General features: G+C 33.8%; 1 protein-coding gene across 1 annotated transcript in view; it reads right to left on the bottom strand.

Moving 5' to 3' along the window:
* The window catches only part of DACH1 (dachshund family transcription factor 1), a 423,769-nt gene that overhangs the window by 122,328 nt on the left and 285,155 nt on the right, over positions 1-16,286 (bottom strand). The window contains exon 4 of the mRNA XM_072782825.1: positions 9,048-9,220. Coding sequence (XP_072638926.1) covers positions 9,048-9,220 — 173 coding nt within the window. The remainder of the gene's footprint in view (positions 1-9,047; positions 9,221-16,286) is intronic.

Here is a 16,286-nt window from a genome sequence, read left to right as displayed (position 1 = left end):
CTTAATTCTTTTATCATATTTATATGCTTGCCTTTCCAGAGTATGCTATAAGATGGAGAATAATGGAGACAGTAAAGAATTGCTTAGGAGAGAATCTCATAATTATTACTGAAACAAAATAGATAATGAGTTTTATTCAGACATAATAAGAAAGAAGCAGTTCAATGTCTATAGGGAAACTATGTAAACTGGATTTATCATTTCATTTGTGTAATACCCTTTAACCTCCAAGATGGGCCTGAAGTAGGACAAAGGGGAAGAATATTTAATTTAATACTTCAACACACTGCTTTATAGTCCTGCATCATAACTCAATCAATAAAACACAATCCTTTGCAATGTTCCATCTTTATAAAACCAGCCACAATAATAAATGAAAATTTAAGAGGAATACCCTCTCACAAAAAAAAGGTCATACTAATAAACTAATGGTAGCAGAATAACAATAAAGAAAAAGCTGCATTTATTGCCTCTGGGCAGAACAAGAAGTATTAGTCTCTCAGATAATTCAGAATCAAAGGTAGAATTCCAAACAATGTATTCCAAAATTCTAAACTAAAAAGTATAAAATGTTCAGTATTACATATGTGCAGTTGAATGTTTAAAAATTACATTGTCTTAGCTGCCTCCTCTCCATCACAAAATGCATTATATTTTATCAAATTAAAATTTCTTTTAGTGAAGTCAAAATAATCACAACTCAATTGCAATTGATTTCTCTAAAGAATTATTTCATTTAGCTTTACTTTATGTTACTATCTTTTTAATCATCTGAATTTTCATGTTTATCAGTCAGAGATTCCATCACTGAATATGTTATAGAAGTGGGGAGAAGATATTTCTAACATTAAATGTTATCTTGATATACTTTTAACTCACAAAATTGAAGTTGCCTAGTACTTTTTTTAACCCAAACTCATGAGCTTTAAGACAACTCAGACTTAAATTCATTTATTTACAGACTATTTACTGAACATCTAATACATGTTGGTGTCCCAGGTTCTGGTTATATGTAAGTAAACAGAACTGATGAAAATCCTTTCCCTCATGGAGCGTCTATCATAAAACAGAAAATGTTAGTGGAGTCCAGAATCTTATGTATACACTGATTAAGCATGACTTCTAAATTCCCTTGTTCTGGAAAAAAAATGCTCAGAGGAAACAAATAGTAGAAATGGGATTCTGGATTTGGGAAAATGTTAAAAAGTAATTCTGGAAGACATAGTAAATGATGCTAATAATACTTACATCTGATAGAGAATCAGGCAGGCACCATCAAAACTCCATGACTCAAAGTTCTAATGTGAGGCTTCAAGGGATTTTTACATAGCTCTTTTTATTTGTTTTGGTGGTGATACATAAGAAACACTTAATGTTGCTAAATGTGAAACTGGTAGGACCCATGAGTATAATCATAAACAACTTAGTATTATTCTCCTACTGTCTCTTCAAACTTATTCAGCAGCAGTAGAGGACTGTATTTTTTCCCTGCATCTATATGAAGATTCAGGAAGCCTCATGATTTCAGATTACAATTTGTTAGTATAAAGTCCTATGGTTACTTTAAACAACATACAGTTTTGACTCAGGGATTATATAATTCATCCTGGTGTAGTAATAAATACTAGTATCTTAAAGAAAAGATAGGATTTCCTCCTTTCCCATACTCAAGAAAGGGGGAGTAATCCTTAAGGGTGTAATTCATCTCTATGTTCCTCAGTACCTTGAATGTCCTACATAGTTAAATCTGGATCCTTGATTCAAGCTGAGCTTGAGGCGAGCCTACTTCATAGATAGTGTTGCATGCCTCCATGCATATAAATGTCTGCTTGGTTGCATTTTATGATGCTGGCCCCCACTGATGACCATGGCCTAAGTGCCACTTCATTAAGACTGGCAATTTGGTGACATTCTAAATATATCATTCCTTATTCTTTTTGGCTGGAAGATTTGTATGAACAGAAAGTTCCCCTAGTGAATTAATGGTAATCCTGAGGAACAGTTTGTATGGGAAAGCCAGGAAAATGCTTGATTCCACCCTTTTATTTATCCTTTGTTTAAACCTTTATTTGTCCTTTAAAATAATCAATTCCCTAGATTTCAAAGGTGAACTCAGTTCGTTTTTTTTAATATTACTATGAACTTATGGGTTTAAATATCTGTGATTTGTTTAAACACACTGCTGTAGGGTATACTTAGTGTTGGTTATGTTTTAATACCTTCTTTTTCTTGTGAGCATCCTTTTCACATTTAATATCAACACCCAAATAAACATTAAGAGAATATACTTTACTTTTATTCTAATCCAATTAAAATTATATGAAGTCTTTTTTGTGAAAAATGTCTAAAATTAATGCATGCATCTAGAGTTATTTATGATTGCCCCAAAATAAACTATTCTGTACCTAAAAACAAACATAAGGGACATGACTTTGCTCTAGGATTTTCATGTACTTTGAGAATCAGGTCACTCTGGTTCTAGTTTTTATAATATTTAAACATTTTAAACTTCCTGCACAAAAAGTCCTATTTACCAATATAGTACATTAGGACCTACTTTGAGGGAAAGTATTAGAGAGTGGAAATTTATACATTGTATTTAATTTTTTTCAATGTTTAATTTTTTTAAATTAGAATGTCATAAAGTGTCTCTGCTTCTATCTCTCTCTCTCTCTCTCTCTCTCTCTCACACACACACACACAGACACAAGAGTGTGGTGGAGAAGACTAAAAAATTTAAGTCATATTCCTTGTTCTCAGAAAACCCTGTAATATTGCATAAGAGAAAGATGTTTACTCAAGAATGTAGAATAACTTGAATATTGCCAAATTTCTTGAAAACAGTTCTATACTATCCCTAAAAAAAAATGACATCTGAAAAAAATGCATTTAAAAATCTGCTTTGTATACCACTGCACTATAGCCCCCACCCCCTACTCCCCAAAGAAACAAACTGCAGTGCTTTTATTAGGTGAAGAGGGCTGAACAAGAAAAAAAAGTACTTACTTTACAATTCTGACTCTATTTCAAAAGCTTGACACACATTTCTTATAAGATTCTAGAACTTATTTTTAAATAGATGATTATGAATATTTGGGGAGATAATAGGAGATGATAATGTCAGTGTACAGAAACTTCTAATGTTATTTATAAACACTAATTTAATCAGTGCAACAACCTGATGAAGAAGGAATGTCATTAAGCCCATTGTGCAGGAAAAAACAAAACAAAACAAACAAACAAACAAAAAACAAAGACAGAGATATTAAGTAACTTGTCTAAGGTCACATGACTAGCAGGTGGCAAAACCCAAGAAGTCTTCCTCCATAATCTATTCTAAACCACTGAAACATATTGCCTTTCTTTTTTTAATTTTATTTTTTTCAACAAGAACCATTTTTTTCTAAGTCCTTATAATATCATTGTGAATTTATTAAATAAAATGTGAGAAAATTATTGATTCATTCAGGGAGATTTGGGGTTACTTGATGAATGATACCTAAAGAGAATCAATTAGTAGAACATTTCAGCCTATTAGGAATTCTCTAATGACAAGAGGAATTGATCTCTTGATTTATACTGTTTATTTTCATCAGTGATTTAAGGTAGTACAAGTAATACATCCTTTTACAATTTGGAAATGATACAAAGATTATATAAATAGCTAAGATGATAGTTTAGAATGTTAAGATTCAAAAGTATCTGAAGAGGAGGCTTCAAGTTATGGATTGAATATGTCATGGGAATAAAAGCCACAGTATTCGGAATATAGTCAATGATATTGTAATATTGTTGTATGGTGACAGATGGTGGCTACACTTGTGATTGTAGCATGATGTATAGAGAAGTTGAATACCACGTGTACTGAAACTAATATAACACTGTGGCCAACTATACTCAAATAAAAAAATAAGCATATAAGGAGCCTAAATCAGTAGACTGTGGAATATACTTAATGTGGATAAATGCAAATTCCTAGTAAAACTAAAAGTAAAAAAAAAAAAAAAAAGAACTGGCTCAGTAAAATTTTGTGTTGAAAGGCATGAAATTATACTGAGTCATGTATTCAACTAGTAAAATAGTTTTATGAATTATGACTACATTTATAAACTATTATCCAAATTGAGGCATATGTTAGTTCCAGTGTCTACTCACTGGCCTATTCAGTTCTAGAAGATTGTATGGGAGAGGTTGGAGAAAAGAGGGTGATTTAAAAAAGATCAACCAAGAAGCTTGATGAGGAATGGTCAAAGTAAATTAGAATATTTGGTCTGGAAGGAAGAAACACTATAGATACTAGAGCAGAGATTTATTTAAATGGCTAGCACACAGAAGAATTAGCAGACCTTTTTTCTTCCAAGAGAATGCAATAAAGTTAAGGTAGATGCTAATGTGGACAATCCTTACTCTTGAATTTACTGAAAATAGAAGAGACTTCCCACAAAAGCTTAGATAAATAAAAGTGGGTAGGAAGTAGGCAAGAATAATTTGTCCACCATGGGGAAAGCTGGATTATATGCCATCTGACATCTCAAGTCTATGTCTCTTCATTCATAACATTAAACAGCAAAAATACATGAGTCTCACTGATACGTAATAGACTAATACAGAGCCTATAGTAATTTAACTTACAGGCAATTGGCTATTAGGGATTTAAATTAGAATGACTGTCTAAACATTATATGACCATTTCCTCCTCAAAGTTATCTTACTAAATTATTTCCAGTAGTCCAAACCAATCAGCAGGAGAAAATCTAAATTTAACACTTTGGCAGATTCTATCATGAAGGCTTGCATTTAAAGCAAGAAACAGGGGCAGCCCAGGTGGCTCAGTGGTTTGATGCCTGCCTTTAGCCCAGGGTGTGATCCTGGAGACCCAGGATCAAGTCCCACGTTGGGTCCCAGCATGGAGCCTGCTTCTCCCTCTGCCTGTGTTTCTGCCTCTTCTCTGTGTGTCTCTCATGAATAAATAAATAAAATGTTTAAAAAAATGTAAATTTCCCTTACAAAAAGGTAACTTCTTAAAAAAAAAAAGCAAGGAACAATGCTATAGTGGTACTGTCTTCCATCTATGTAATTTTCTTTTCTTCAATCCTTTTATTTTTCAACATCAAATCCTGGGGCTCCATCATGTTGAGAGTTTAGTTTTAGCTGTCTCAATTATCCACAGCCTGATTCAATGTGTTTGAGTTAATAGGAGCTCTAATGCAGGTATCAGCAATTTTTTTCGGTAAAAAGTCAGCTAGTAAATACTTTATTTAACTTTGCTTTGTATGTAAAAGTAGCCATAGACATTATATAAAGAGTGTAGCTAAGTTCAGACATATTTTATTTATGGACACTAAAATTTGACTTTCATATAATTTTCATGTGTCACAAAAGATTCTCCTTCCTATATGTTTTCCCCACCCACTTAAAAGTGTAAAACCAGTCTTAACTCACAATCCATGCCCAAAACTGGGGATATGGGGTGAATTTCGGACCCTGCTCCACTGAATGTACTGGTATCTACATTCTCATAAATAGGTTTATGAGAAAGTCATTGAAGCTCCTTTACCTCCTAGAAACAAGTAAGGACAGAATGCTTTAAAATAGGTAACTCTGAGTGCATTGTTTTCACTTCTCTTCTGTCCTATGAATTCTTATTGCCATTCTCATGGAGGTTGATTTACCATTTTAATTCTTGTCATTACTCTCAAAAAATGTAAATGGTACATTCCAGCACATGAAAACCCCTCAAACTTCTATTTTTCTCTTCAAAGGCTATTTCTCTTGTTTTATGATTCCTACAGATGGGGGTAAATCTTTGGTATTTAACATTTCACTTTTAATCAGCCTTCATAATTAGAACCTTTTCAGGCAAACAAAGTTGCAGGCACTATTCTAATTGCCCACTTGGGCCCCATACTATTTAATGTGACATAGGAGTCAAACATTTCCTTTGGGGAAAATACAACTTCCCCCAAATTAAGTTTAACTAATATATATCATGGGAGTTTACAAAACACTGTGCTATAAAGTCTACTATATATAAATTTAGGCAGGCTGATGTATTAAATTGTTTTTTCTAATATTTGGAATTCTTTAAGAACCTATTCCTCATCCTTATTCTCTGAGGCCATACCCTCAATTTTTCCCAGGCCTAAATATTTTTTTAACCAAAAATTATTAGCATTGTCTCATGCTTTTCTTGAAACATGTTTCTTCTCTGTGATTTTTACCTCTCAGCATCAAATCCGAAAATATATAGGTGGCCAGCCTCAGAGGTAAGGGGCAGATAGGCTCTTCAGAACTTCCACAATGGCCGACGGAGCTTCACTCTGATGTTGTCAATTAAAACTACCAGCTTTTTTTTTTTTTAATTAATGATACATACAACTGAAAAATTATCAGCCTTTATTTTCTCTAATTATTCTTAATTAGAGCCATTGTTTCTTATTTAGCCGCTATGATCATTTATACCACCACTGTATTCAAAAGTCCAGAATTTCCTCTAATCTATCCATAGCCAAGTTTTTGAAAATATTTGCCCCAAGAGACTAGGAAATGGGATATCACTATAATGTAGGAGGGGCTGGCACACATTTCAAGTCACAGAGCTCCATCCCTTTCTTATTACCTTTTTGCATATTTCCTTCCTTTCTCCCTATCTTTCTCCTTTCCACTCCTAACCTTAATTTAAGAAACCACAGGAATGTTGCTGACTTTTCAATAATCCACACTGTTTTCTAAAGATGCCTTCCAGAGGAAACCCAACTGCTTCCTCCTACTTACCTAAACTGACAACCGAGGATTTATTAAAGGAAGTTTCAGTATTTAAGTATTCTAATTAACATTCAATACAACACAAACTCTTTTAAAAATATATCTGTATTGAAAAAATAAAATAAATCAAGTTTCCTAATGTAACTAGAGTCTTTCAAATCCATATATATAATGTATATCTATTATAATTATAAAATTATATAATTATAAAAATTCCCAGTTTCAAGAGTGAAAATTATAACTACTAAATTAAAAAAATGAGAATAATCACATTCTACTAATACTTAATACCTTTTGTTTTCCTTTTAAATAACTATTGAGTACAATGGTAGGAACATTTAGGCTTTTTATTTCAGTCAAAAATCTCCCTCTCATTCACTACAGTGAATGAGGCAATAAGAATGTCGAATTCTGTAATAAGTATTACCAAAATGATCATAAATTGAATTATGCAGTGACACTGATTAACAAATTCTTTGGTAACAAAGAAACTCTCTTAAAGTCACTTAGAGTAAAGAAGAATTTTAAAAAGTTATCTGCTCAGTTCTTGGCTGATGACAATGTAGCATTCATTGACATTTTCTCAGCTAAAGATTTTTAAGAAGTTGATTAGGGTGTTCTGTGATATACATATATATAAAATCTTCCTGGTATGGATACTTAGAAATATGATATGAAGGACTAATACACATCTTTTTTATAGAACATTATAAGAAAAATTGCTATTAGCATATTATTCAATATTCTATATAAGTAGTCACAAGGCCTTTATTTTTTTAATGTATAATGACATTATCCATCATTATAGTATCATACAGAGCATTTTCATTACCCTAAAAATTCCTTGTGCTCTCCCTATTCATCCCTGCCCTACCCCCTGACAACCACTGATCTTTTTAGTATCTCTAATAGTTTTGCCTTTTTTAGAGTGTCATACACTTGGAATCATATACTGTGTAGTATTTTCAACTTGGTACTTCCTCCATGACTCATGAGTAATAAAGTTCTCTATTTTAGTTTTTCTTATGGTCTGTTATTAGGGCATGGCTTACCATTAGGTACCCTATATTCCACTTAATAAATATTAATTTAACAAAGTCATAACATATGGAGGTACCACTTTTTCAGCCTTTCACTTACTGAAAGACATCTTGAAAGACATCTTGCTTCCAAACATGGGCAATTATTTTAAAAAATAGCTGCTATAAATATCCATGTGCAAGTTTTTGTATAGACATAAATTTTCTACTCCTTTGAGTAAATACCAAGGAGCTAGCAAAACACACAATTCTATGGTGAGAGTATGTTTAGTTTTGTAAGAAACCACAAAACTGTCTCCCAAAATGGCTATATTTGTTTGCATATTTATCAGTAATGAATGAGAACTGTTAACAGGTCCTTTTATGTAAGACACATTCCAGAGGCTCCCTTAAACTCAAGTGTATTATATTCAGAAAAAAGGAAGTAATGATTATGTCAGATAAGGTTGAGCATAAGGTATCTTTTACTTAGTTTAAAAATTAATAATATATTCTAACAATGCACTTGAAGTAATTTGATTTCAGTACACATATAAGTGAAAAGTATACACATACACATTTCACATGTGTATATATGTATACACATATACATATACCCCACAAGGGTGTACACAAACACTCCCCAAAGGAAGAGAGAGAGAGAAAATTGTGTATACACACGTGATTTCTGTACAACAATAATGTTATCTTCACATGTAGTGTATTTTTGAATGTATAAAAAACATTGAATTTTTATCATTTTGTTTAGTTTTTACACCTACATTGCATTACCTATTTTTTGTATATTGAATAGAATCAGAAAGATTGAGTCACACACCCAAGGCAACACAGCTATTAAGTGGCAGAATCATAATTTAATACTTCTTGTCTTCTAAAAACAGATCAAGTACTTTTCCACACCTTGAGGCTCACAACACCACATGCACTTATACACACACACACATGCCCTCATACACACAGCCATACATTTAAATATATGTGCAATTTGAAATATATCAATTAATGTCCCATGTCCATCTCTCTCTTAGTAGAGACAATACAGACCTTAAGATTAGCCTAACCTAATATTGTACCCCTGGTTTTACCCGGTTTCTAATTACTATGTGTGGTTTTTCTCATAATTTATTCACTATCACCTAGCTGTTTTGAAGTTAGAATTGTAGAATAAAAACACAGATTGATAGATGGTAGTTTAAGATGATGTTTGTTTAAGCCAAAACAATCATCTAAGAAAACAATTACCTTAATAACAGATGTCTCAACCCTGGATGGGGGACTCTGAACTTGAGCTGCCGCCGCCATGTTTGCAATGGTGCTGAGATGGTTCATCTGGCTCATTGCCATGGTGACAGACGCTGGAGGTAGGCTGACAGGAATTAGAGGGTGGGGCATCATCATAAAAGGAAGTTCCAGTCCTATAAAAAATACACATATATCATCATTGCTCTTTTCAAATAAAACTGTGAAACATGGTGTATCTCATTTATTAAAATGGCAAAGAACATAAATCATTGAAAATTTAAGCATTACAAAATGTTCTAATAATGATTGCCAAAGGAAAAATTATTTGTCCCTCTTTATGCAACAATATCCACTCACCACTCAGGGAAATTAGTTTTAATGCTAACCAGTTTGGTACCATGTTTATCATATCACCACGCTTCATAAGTTTAGTACAAATGGTCAATTTGTTCCTGTATTATTCTTCTGATCAGTCTAATTCTTGTTTAAAATATGAGGGTTTTTTTTTAACTTATCACAATTAGTTATCTAAATGTAATATCTCTATTATGTCCTATATTCTGCTATCCAATAATTAGATTTTTTTCTCTCCAACTACTCTTTTTAATGCTAAAAAATGCCATTATACAATTTGGTTGAAGGTGGCTCTGCTGAAGGTGGTGGAGAGGATAACTAAATGGAAGGCTGTGAGGTCCAGGCATGCAGAAGAGGGTAATAGAAGTGTGAGATCTCTGCGGTGGGCAAGGGTAAGGTGTTTCCTTATGCCAAGAACCATCACTGCTGCTTGTGGGGAATGAATATAAATAATTTGGATACAATATTATTCCAAATCTTCTAATGATTAGCTTGAAATGAAGTTTTAAAAAGTATATCACATATGGAGATTGGCCAAGTTATTTGTGGGGAATTAACCTCAAGTAAGTAAATTTCCCCCAAACCATATTTTCTTTTTTGTTTTTCTATTTCTTACATAGCTCCTCAATTTAAAGAAATTCTACAATATTTAGCCTATTTCTTGCAGTCTAACTAACTTGACTAACCAAAGTAAGATAAAATGGGCTCTGTTATCTACCTAGGTAATTAATTACTTTGTGGAACTTAAGTCCGCTGGTAGATGTAGAGTCATACTTGTATTTTTTTTTTTAAAGTATTTTTTTTTCAATTTTTTTTTTAATTTATTTATGATAGTCACAGAGAGAGAGAGAGAGAGGCAGAGACACAGGCCGAGGGAGAAGCAGGCTCCATGCACCGGGAGCCCGACGTGGGATTCGATCCCGGGTCTCCAGGATCGCGCCCTGGGCCAAAGGCAGGCGCCAAACCGCTGCGCCACCCAGGGATCCCTGAGTCATACTTGTATTAAGCAATATTCTAGCCACCATTCAGAGTTGAAGTTCCTCACTTCATTCCACCACAAATCCTAAACATGCAATCATTAAATGCCCAATTGGTTAGACACAGTACCCAACTGGTTAGACAAAGACCCTAAAAGATCACTTTACAAAGATTTATAATACCATAGCAATAAATGAAATGTGTGTGTATCCCTTTTTTCAACTACAATGAAACAAAAGTTGATGATTATGGCAATATAGTGTCAAAGTCAAAACAGTACATTTAAGGGCTTGTATTTTCATAATGGTGGCATGCCCTGGATTTCAGTAGATCCTAAAACACCTTTTTTAAAAAAAAAAAAAAAGATTTTATTTATTTTTTTATGAGAGACACACATAGAGAGAGAGAGGCAGAGACACAGGCAGAGGGGGAAGCAGGCCCCACACAGGAAGCCCGACATGGGACTTTATCCCAGGACTCCAGGATTATGCCCTGGGCCGAAGACAGGCGCTAAACTGCTGAGCCACCCAGGGATCCCCAATCCTGAAACATCTTAATAAGATATATCTTGAAAGTAGTTTATGAATAATTTCAATTTAGACATGTCCCCAAAATAAATCAACATTAACTTATTGTTTAATTGAATTTGTTGAATACACAAACTAGCCACTTGAAGAAAATATCTGTAATGTCCCCACCAGTTTTTGAGTTTTCATTTCTTAAAAAAAGAAATCATATTTTCTTATTATATGCTTAGAAACAGCAAAGTTGGTAAAACTCCAATTTAAATGCTTTAGCTCTATTAAAAGCCTCATTGTAAAATCTCTACGACATAGTTTTTAATGAAGAATACTTAGTTACTGCCATGATTTTTTTCCATTTACTTCATGAAGACAGTTAAGGTTCAATATAAATTCAAACTCATTAGCTCAATACTGTCTGGATCTTAGAGTAAATTGTTCAGAAGTGGGTAATGAAAACTCAATTCAAATTCTTTAGCAATCAAACAAAGCAATTTTATTAAACAATGAAAAGAATCAATTAAAATGGATATCTTTATTATCTTTATTATTTTACAAGAAACCATGACAGCTTTTGGCTAAAAAAAGTTTATAGCTTCATCCAGAAATGGCTCACATAAAAGAAATTTCTCCAGCTTGTTCCTACACTGTAATATAAAAGTTCACTTCCATATTCACAAATTTATGTACTTTATTTTTCTACTCCTGCCTTTTTGGAGACTTATACCAAGGTACTAGTCAAGCCTGCAAAAATTAGAAGTATGAATTTTTCAAGGGTATGATGTCTTGAAAATATTCAATGACAAAACATTTTTAAAATCTCCACTCTACAATGCCTTTATCAATGTATGTGCAATTTTTTAATTTATATTTTTACAGTATCAGTTAAAATAAGAATTGAAGTATAACCACTGACAGTTGGCATAGAAATAACACTTTGGAATAGATGCTATTTGAATATGAAAACTGGATTGGGAATTTGTAACTGATAATTTCTCTACGTATTTCATTTAAAATATCCAATAAATGCAAGCATTATACTTTTATAGTATGTTGCTTATTTGAGCAATTAATATGTGGAGTGTAGAAAAATATTCACATTCATTATTTTAGGTTCAGTTTGAGTTCTGTTTAAATCTGTTATCTACTTTTATTTTTCTGTTCACTTGAAACAATTTCTTCTTTTATTTGAGTTCTGATTGCCAGCTAATAAATTGGATAAAGTCATTTTTTCAAAATAAATTTCAATTTTTCTCTCATAGTAGAGAAGGACTATAACTGTTTTTTCACATTATATAAAATATTAAGCCAAAATTCTGATTGAATCATTCTGAAACAGATTATAGACATAATACTATCTATTTTCACACCTCTTTTGCATAACAGGATATTAGTCCCTTGTGTAAGGTAAATATCAATCATCCACATGTGAATTTTCCATAGCAAGTTTATAACACTAGATTGGGTTTCCCACTACATAAAATGCTTCTAGCCATCTCCGCCAATCAACATTTGTTAAATACTCATGATGTTAGCTCATTTGGGTAATAAATAGAGCAAACAATTAAGAAACTAAGTCTGATGAAAAATATATAATATATAACTAAGTCAGCTGTAAGTGATTTTTGCATTATTTATAACATCCTTTTCCTCTATTAGCATGAATAAATAAGAATTGAAAATAGTCCACTTCAGATGAGGACATACCCATAGCTATTAAATGTTTAGGTGCTTTGTTTTAAAACAATATATTTAGTGACTGATATAAGTCAGTATATGTATACTATGCCTACAAACATATATAAACATATATACCTTTAAAATTAAAGTGTACTATTATGCCCACATGAAATCTTGCAAGAGACAGATTAAATATGTAAGAAAAATCCTAATATTTGGTAAGGAGAGTTAGATACGGAAAAGAAATGATTCATGTATCCTTCCCCATTCTTATAGACTCACATAGTATCTTGACTTTATAGTGGAAGAACAAGATGAAGTTAATATAGCCCTAGTATCCTTAAAGAACACATACTGTAATAGGTTATTGAGGCAGGTATGCAAAAACTTGTAAAATAAAACTATAAAATAGTTTGAGCCAAGAAAAATGGTCATGAGTTCGTGAAAAGACTGAAATAGTGTATCTAGCAGTTGATTACTTGGGATCTGTGTCACATTTTAATGTTAGGGGGAGGGAACTGAAGGGAGAGAGACTTCCCATACCCAGTCCTACACACAGACCATGTGAGAAGTTCAGAAACTGTCTGTGGTTAGACATCTTCTTACATAGGTTCAGCTGAGAGTAGAACAAAATAGGCAGGTGCTATATGCTGAAACTGAGAGTATAACCACAAACACAATGAATGCCAGCTACTAAAGCCACGGCATGATTTTAGTGGAGTGAAAAAAATTTTTTTCAAAGATTTTATTGATTTATTCATGAGACACAGAGAGAAATAGGCAGAGACACAGGAGGAGGGAAAAACAGGCTCCATGCAGGGAGCTCGACGTGGGACTCGATCCTGCGTCTGCAGGATCATACCCTGGGCTGAAGTTGGCGCTAAACCTCTGAGCCACCCGGGTTGCCCTGGTGGAGTGAAAATTAACAAATGTGCAGTCTTGCAACAGCCAGAAGTAAGTGAGGACATAAGTTTAAGAAAGAAAATGGAAATTAATGCCTGATTACCAATTCTATCTCTAGCTAAAAACTATTAATAATGCATTTTATATAATGTGAAACAATTCACTTACCCTGCCTAATCATACTGATGCTAAGAATTCATCAACAGTTATGTATACAAATGTATGGAACTTACATATAAAAAAAAGTGATTGCGTGTGTTTAGTTTTCCTTTGTGTAAAAAAGATGTATATTCTTCAGGGACAAGTAGATGATCTTCAGATTTAGTGTAACTGAAATTTGAATTTGTAAAGACAAGGTATGGGAGATTCTCTCCCCCTTATATTCTCCCCACCCCTCCATTAAAACATAGTTACAGATTCTGAAAAAAAGCAAACCGTTTGATGCACTGTCTTGGTCTTTTTATGAACTCAAACTACTTTTTTTGGCTAGCCCCTATTTTATATTTTATCATATTTTGTGATGTGTATTTTATGATGGATCAAATTTTGAATGTAGAAATATACTGCTTTAGGAGAAACTTAAATTTTGAAAGCTATCCCTACTCTAAAGGTAACCAGATTATGGGACGGTCAGAACTGATGGGTTTCAAATATAAAATGGTTTTATTTTTCCTCATATTACAGCCTTCAAACATGTTTTGTCAAGTCTCCTTTTTCTACCCCTTAATAACCTTGAGTATTAAAAGAACATCCACTCTAGGGGCACCTGGGTGGCTCAGTGGACTCAGCAACTGGCTCTTGATTTTGGCTCAAGTCATGATCTCAGGGGCATGGGCTGGAGCCCCAAGCTTAGTGCAGAGTTAGCTTGAGAGTCTCTCTTTCCCTCTCCCTCTGCCCTTCCCCCATTGGTGCACATGTGCTCTCTCTCTCTCTCTCTCTCTCTCTCTAAAGAACAACAACAACAAAACACAAAAACAAAACAAAAACAAGCAAAAAAATCCATTCCAGTTAACACTCAACTCTGTTTCCTCATCCCCATCAGCACTGGCCAACCTTAGAGCCTAGGTAGCCTGGGCTTGGTTAGTTTTTCATCTATCCTTCTGCCCTTCCCCTGGACAGTAGGCTAAAGGTCTCCTACCCAACCAGTTCCTACTCAAGTCTTCCCTACACTGTAGCTTCTATGACTATACCTACTGGCCATTTTCATCTTGTACATGGCAGGTGCCTAAATGCTAAGTATCTCCTAAGTCATGTTTGAATCTTTAAGAGGAGCCCTTCCAGAAGAGCTTCCTAGCAGCACGGGTCCCTGACAATGGAAATCTCCCTCAGCTTCCTGCTCTTCTAAGCTCCTGAAACTGCCATTGCCCTTGAAACCAAGGTCCTTCTTTTGGTGTGGATCCTCTTACTCTGATGAGGTCCACACTATACCCTGCCACTTCTCAATTCTTTGCCCCCATTCTCAAACATGTACAGAAAACAGATCAACAGTTCACACCAAAACAGAAATGCAGTTTTGAAATGAGGTGGAAGCACCTGTAATCCTTGAATAATTTTCTTGGAACTCTCTCTCCCTTCATTTGGTGGTGAGGAAATGCTATCAAAAAGGGATCAGTGAACCTCAGCCTTCCCCCATTAGATGCTATCTCTTCACTACAAGGATTTCTGCAAATTCCCTCCTCTCTATGGTTCCTCTTATAATGGAAGAGGAGGATATTTGTGGAGTCTGGGGTGGTAGGATTGGCTGGTTCAGGTGCTATTAATAAGAGGCAGTTGCTTGTTACTTTCTTTAAAGTGAGGCGTGCCTGGTTCCTTTTGTTCTTGTGTAGGACCACAGGAAAACTTTGATTCTATATCTTGTTACATGGTATATTCATTAGAACCAGTGACAAATATGGCTAGGTTAGAAATAAATTTTAGGAACTGATTCTTGCAAATAAACTGAAATAAAGGGACAGAAATGTGCATGTTCAGCATTTGGAATGTTATTTTACAAATCAGCTGAAACATTAAATTATCAAGTAAGACAGATGTTCAAAAAAAAGATGACCACGAAAAAAAGTAAAGAATGATTAAATGTGGAGATAATCATTAGCAATGAAGAGAAGATCACTTTGGTTTTTGGCACACAATTTTTTAAGTAGAAAAAGAAATGGAAAATGTTTTGGGTAAGGATATTATTACTGTTTCTCTTTAATTAAAACAACAACAACAACAACATTGTGTATGTGTGTGAGTGGCACCAAATATCCTAATCCAGATAATTATATTTAATAGTGAATCCTGAATATATCAAATAAGTCAGATTCCAAAAGGGAAGGTCATAGTATTTTTTTAATGAATTTTGGAAGAATACACATAAAATAATCACCCACAAAATTAAAGTGATCTGTAAAAAACAAATGCCTTTAAACTACTATGCATTAAGATAGTAAAAGCACATGTAAATGTTATTACCCTTTATAACTAGGTAACATGTAACTATTCATTCAGATTTTCCCACTGGCTGACCCTGATAAAGGAGGCAAATCTCAGAGGGACTAACGGTCACACCACTGCTTAGTGAGTGACACTGATACACTGTGACGGGAACCTGACATTGTCAAGATTCGTTTACAATGAAAATGATGGCAAGAGCAGGCATTTACTCCATACCATTGGAGACCACTTAGAAGGATGTCAACGCCATCTTAACAAAGGAGACGAGACTATTCAGTATGAGTAAATACTAGTCACAGACACTATGGATGGTCAGTTGTTATTTCAAAGGTAAGTGAGAATAAACAAGTTATTATCTGTTAGAGGA

This window comes from Canis lupus, chromosome 17, assembly GCF_048164855.1.
Source record: "Canis lupus baileyi chromosome 17, mCanLup2.hap1, whole genome shotgun sequence".
Lineage (NCBI taxonomy): Eukaryota > Metazoa > Chordata > Mammalia > Carnivora > Canidae > Canis > Canis lupus.
The sequence above is the reverse complement of the archived record's forward strand: the minus strand, read 5'-3'. Positions and strand labels throughout refer to the sequence as shown.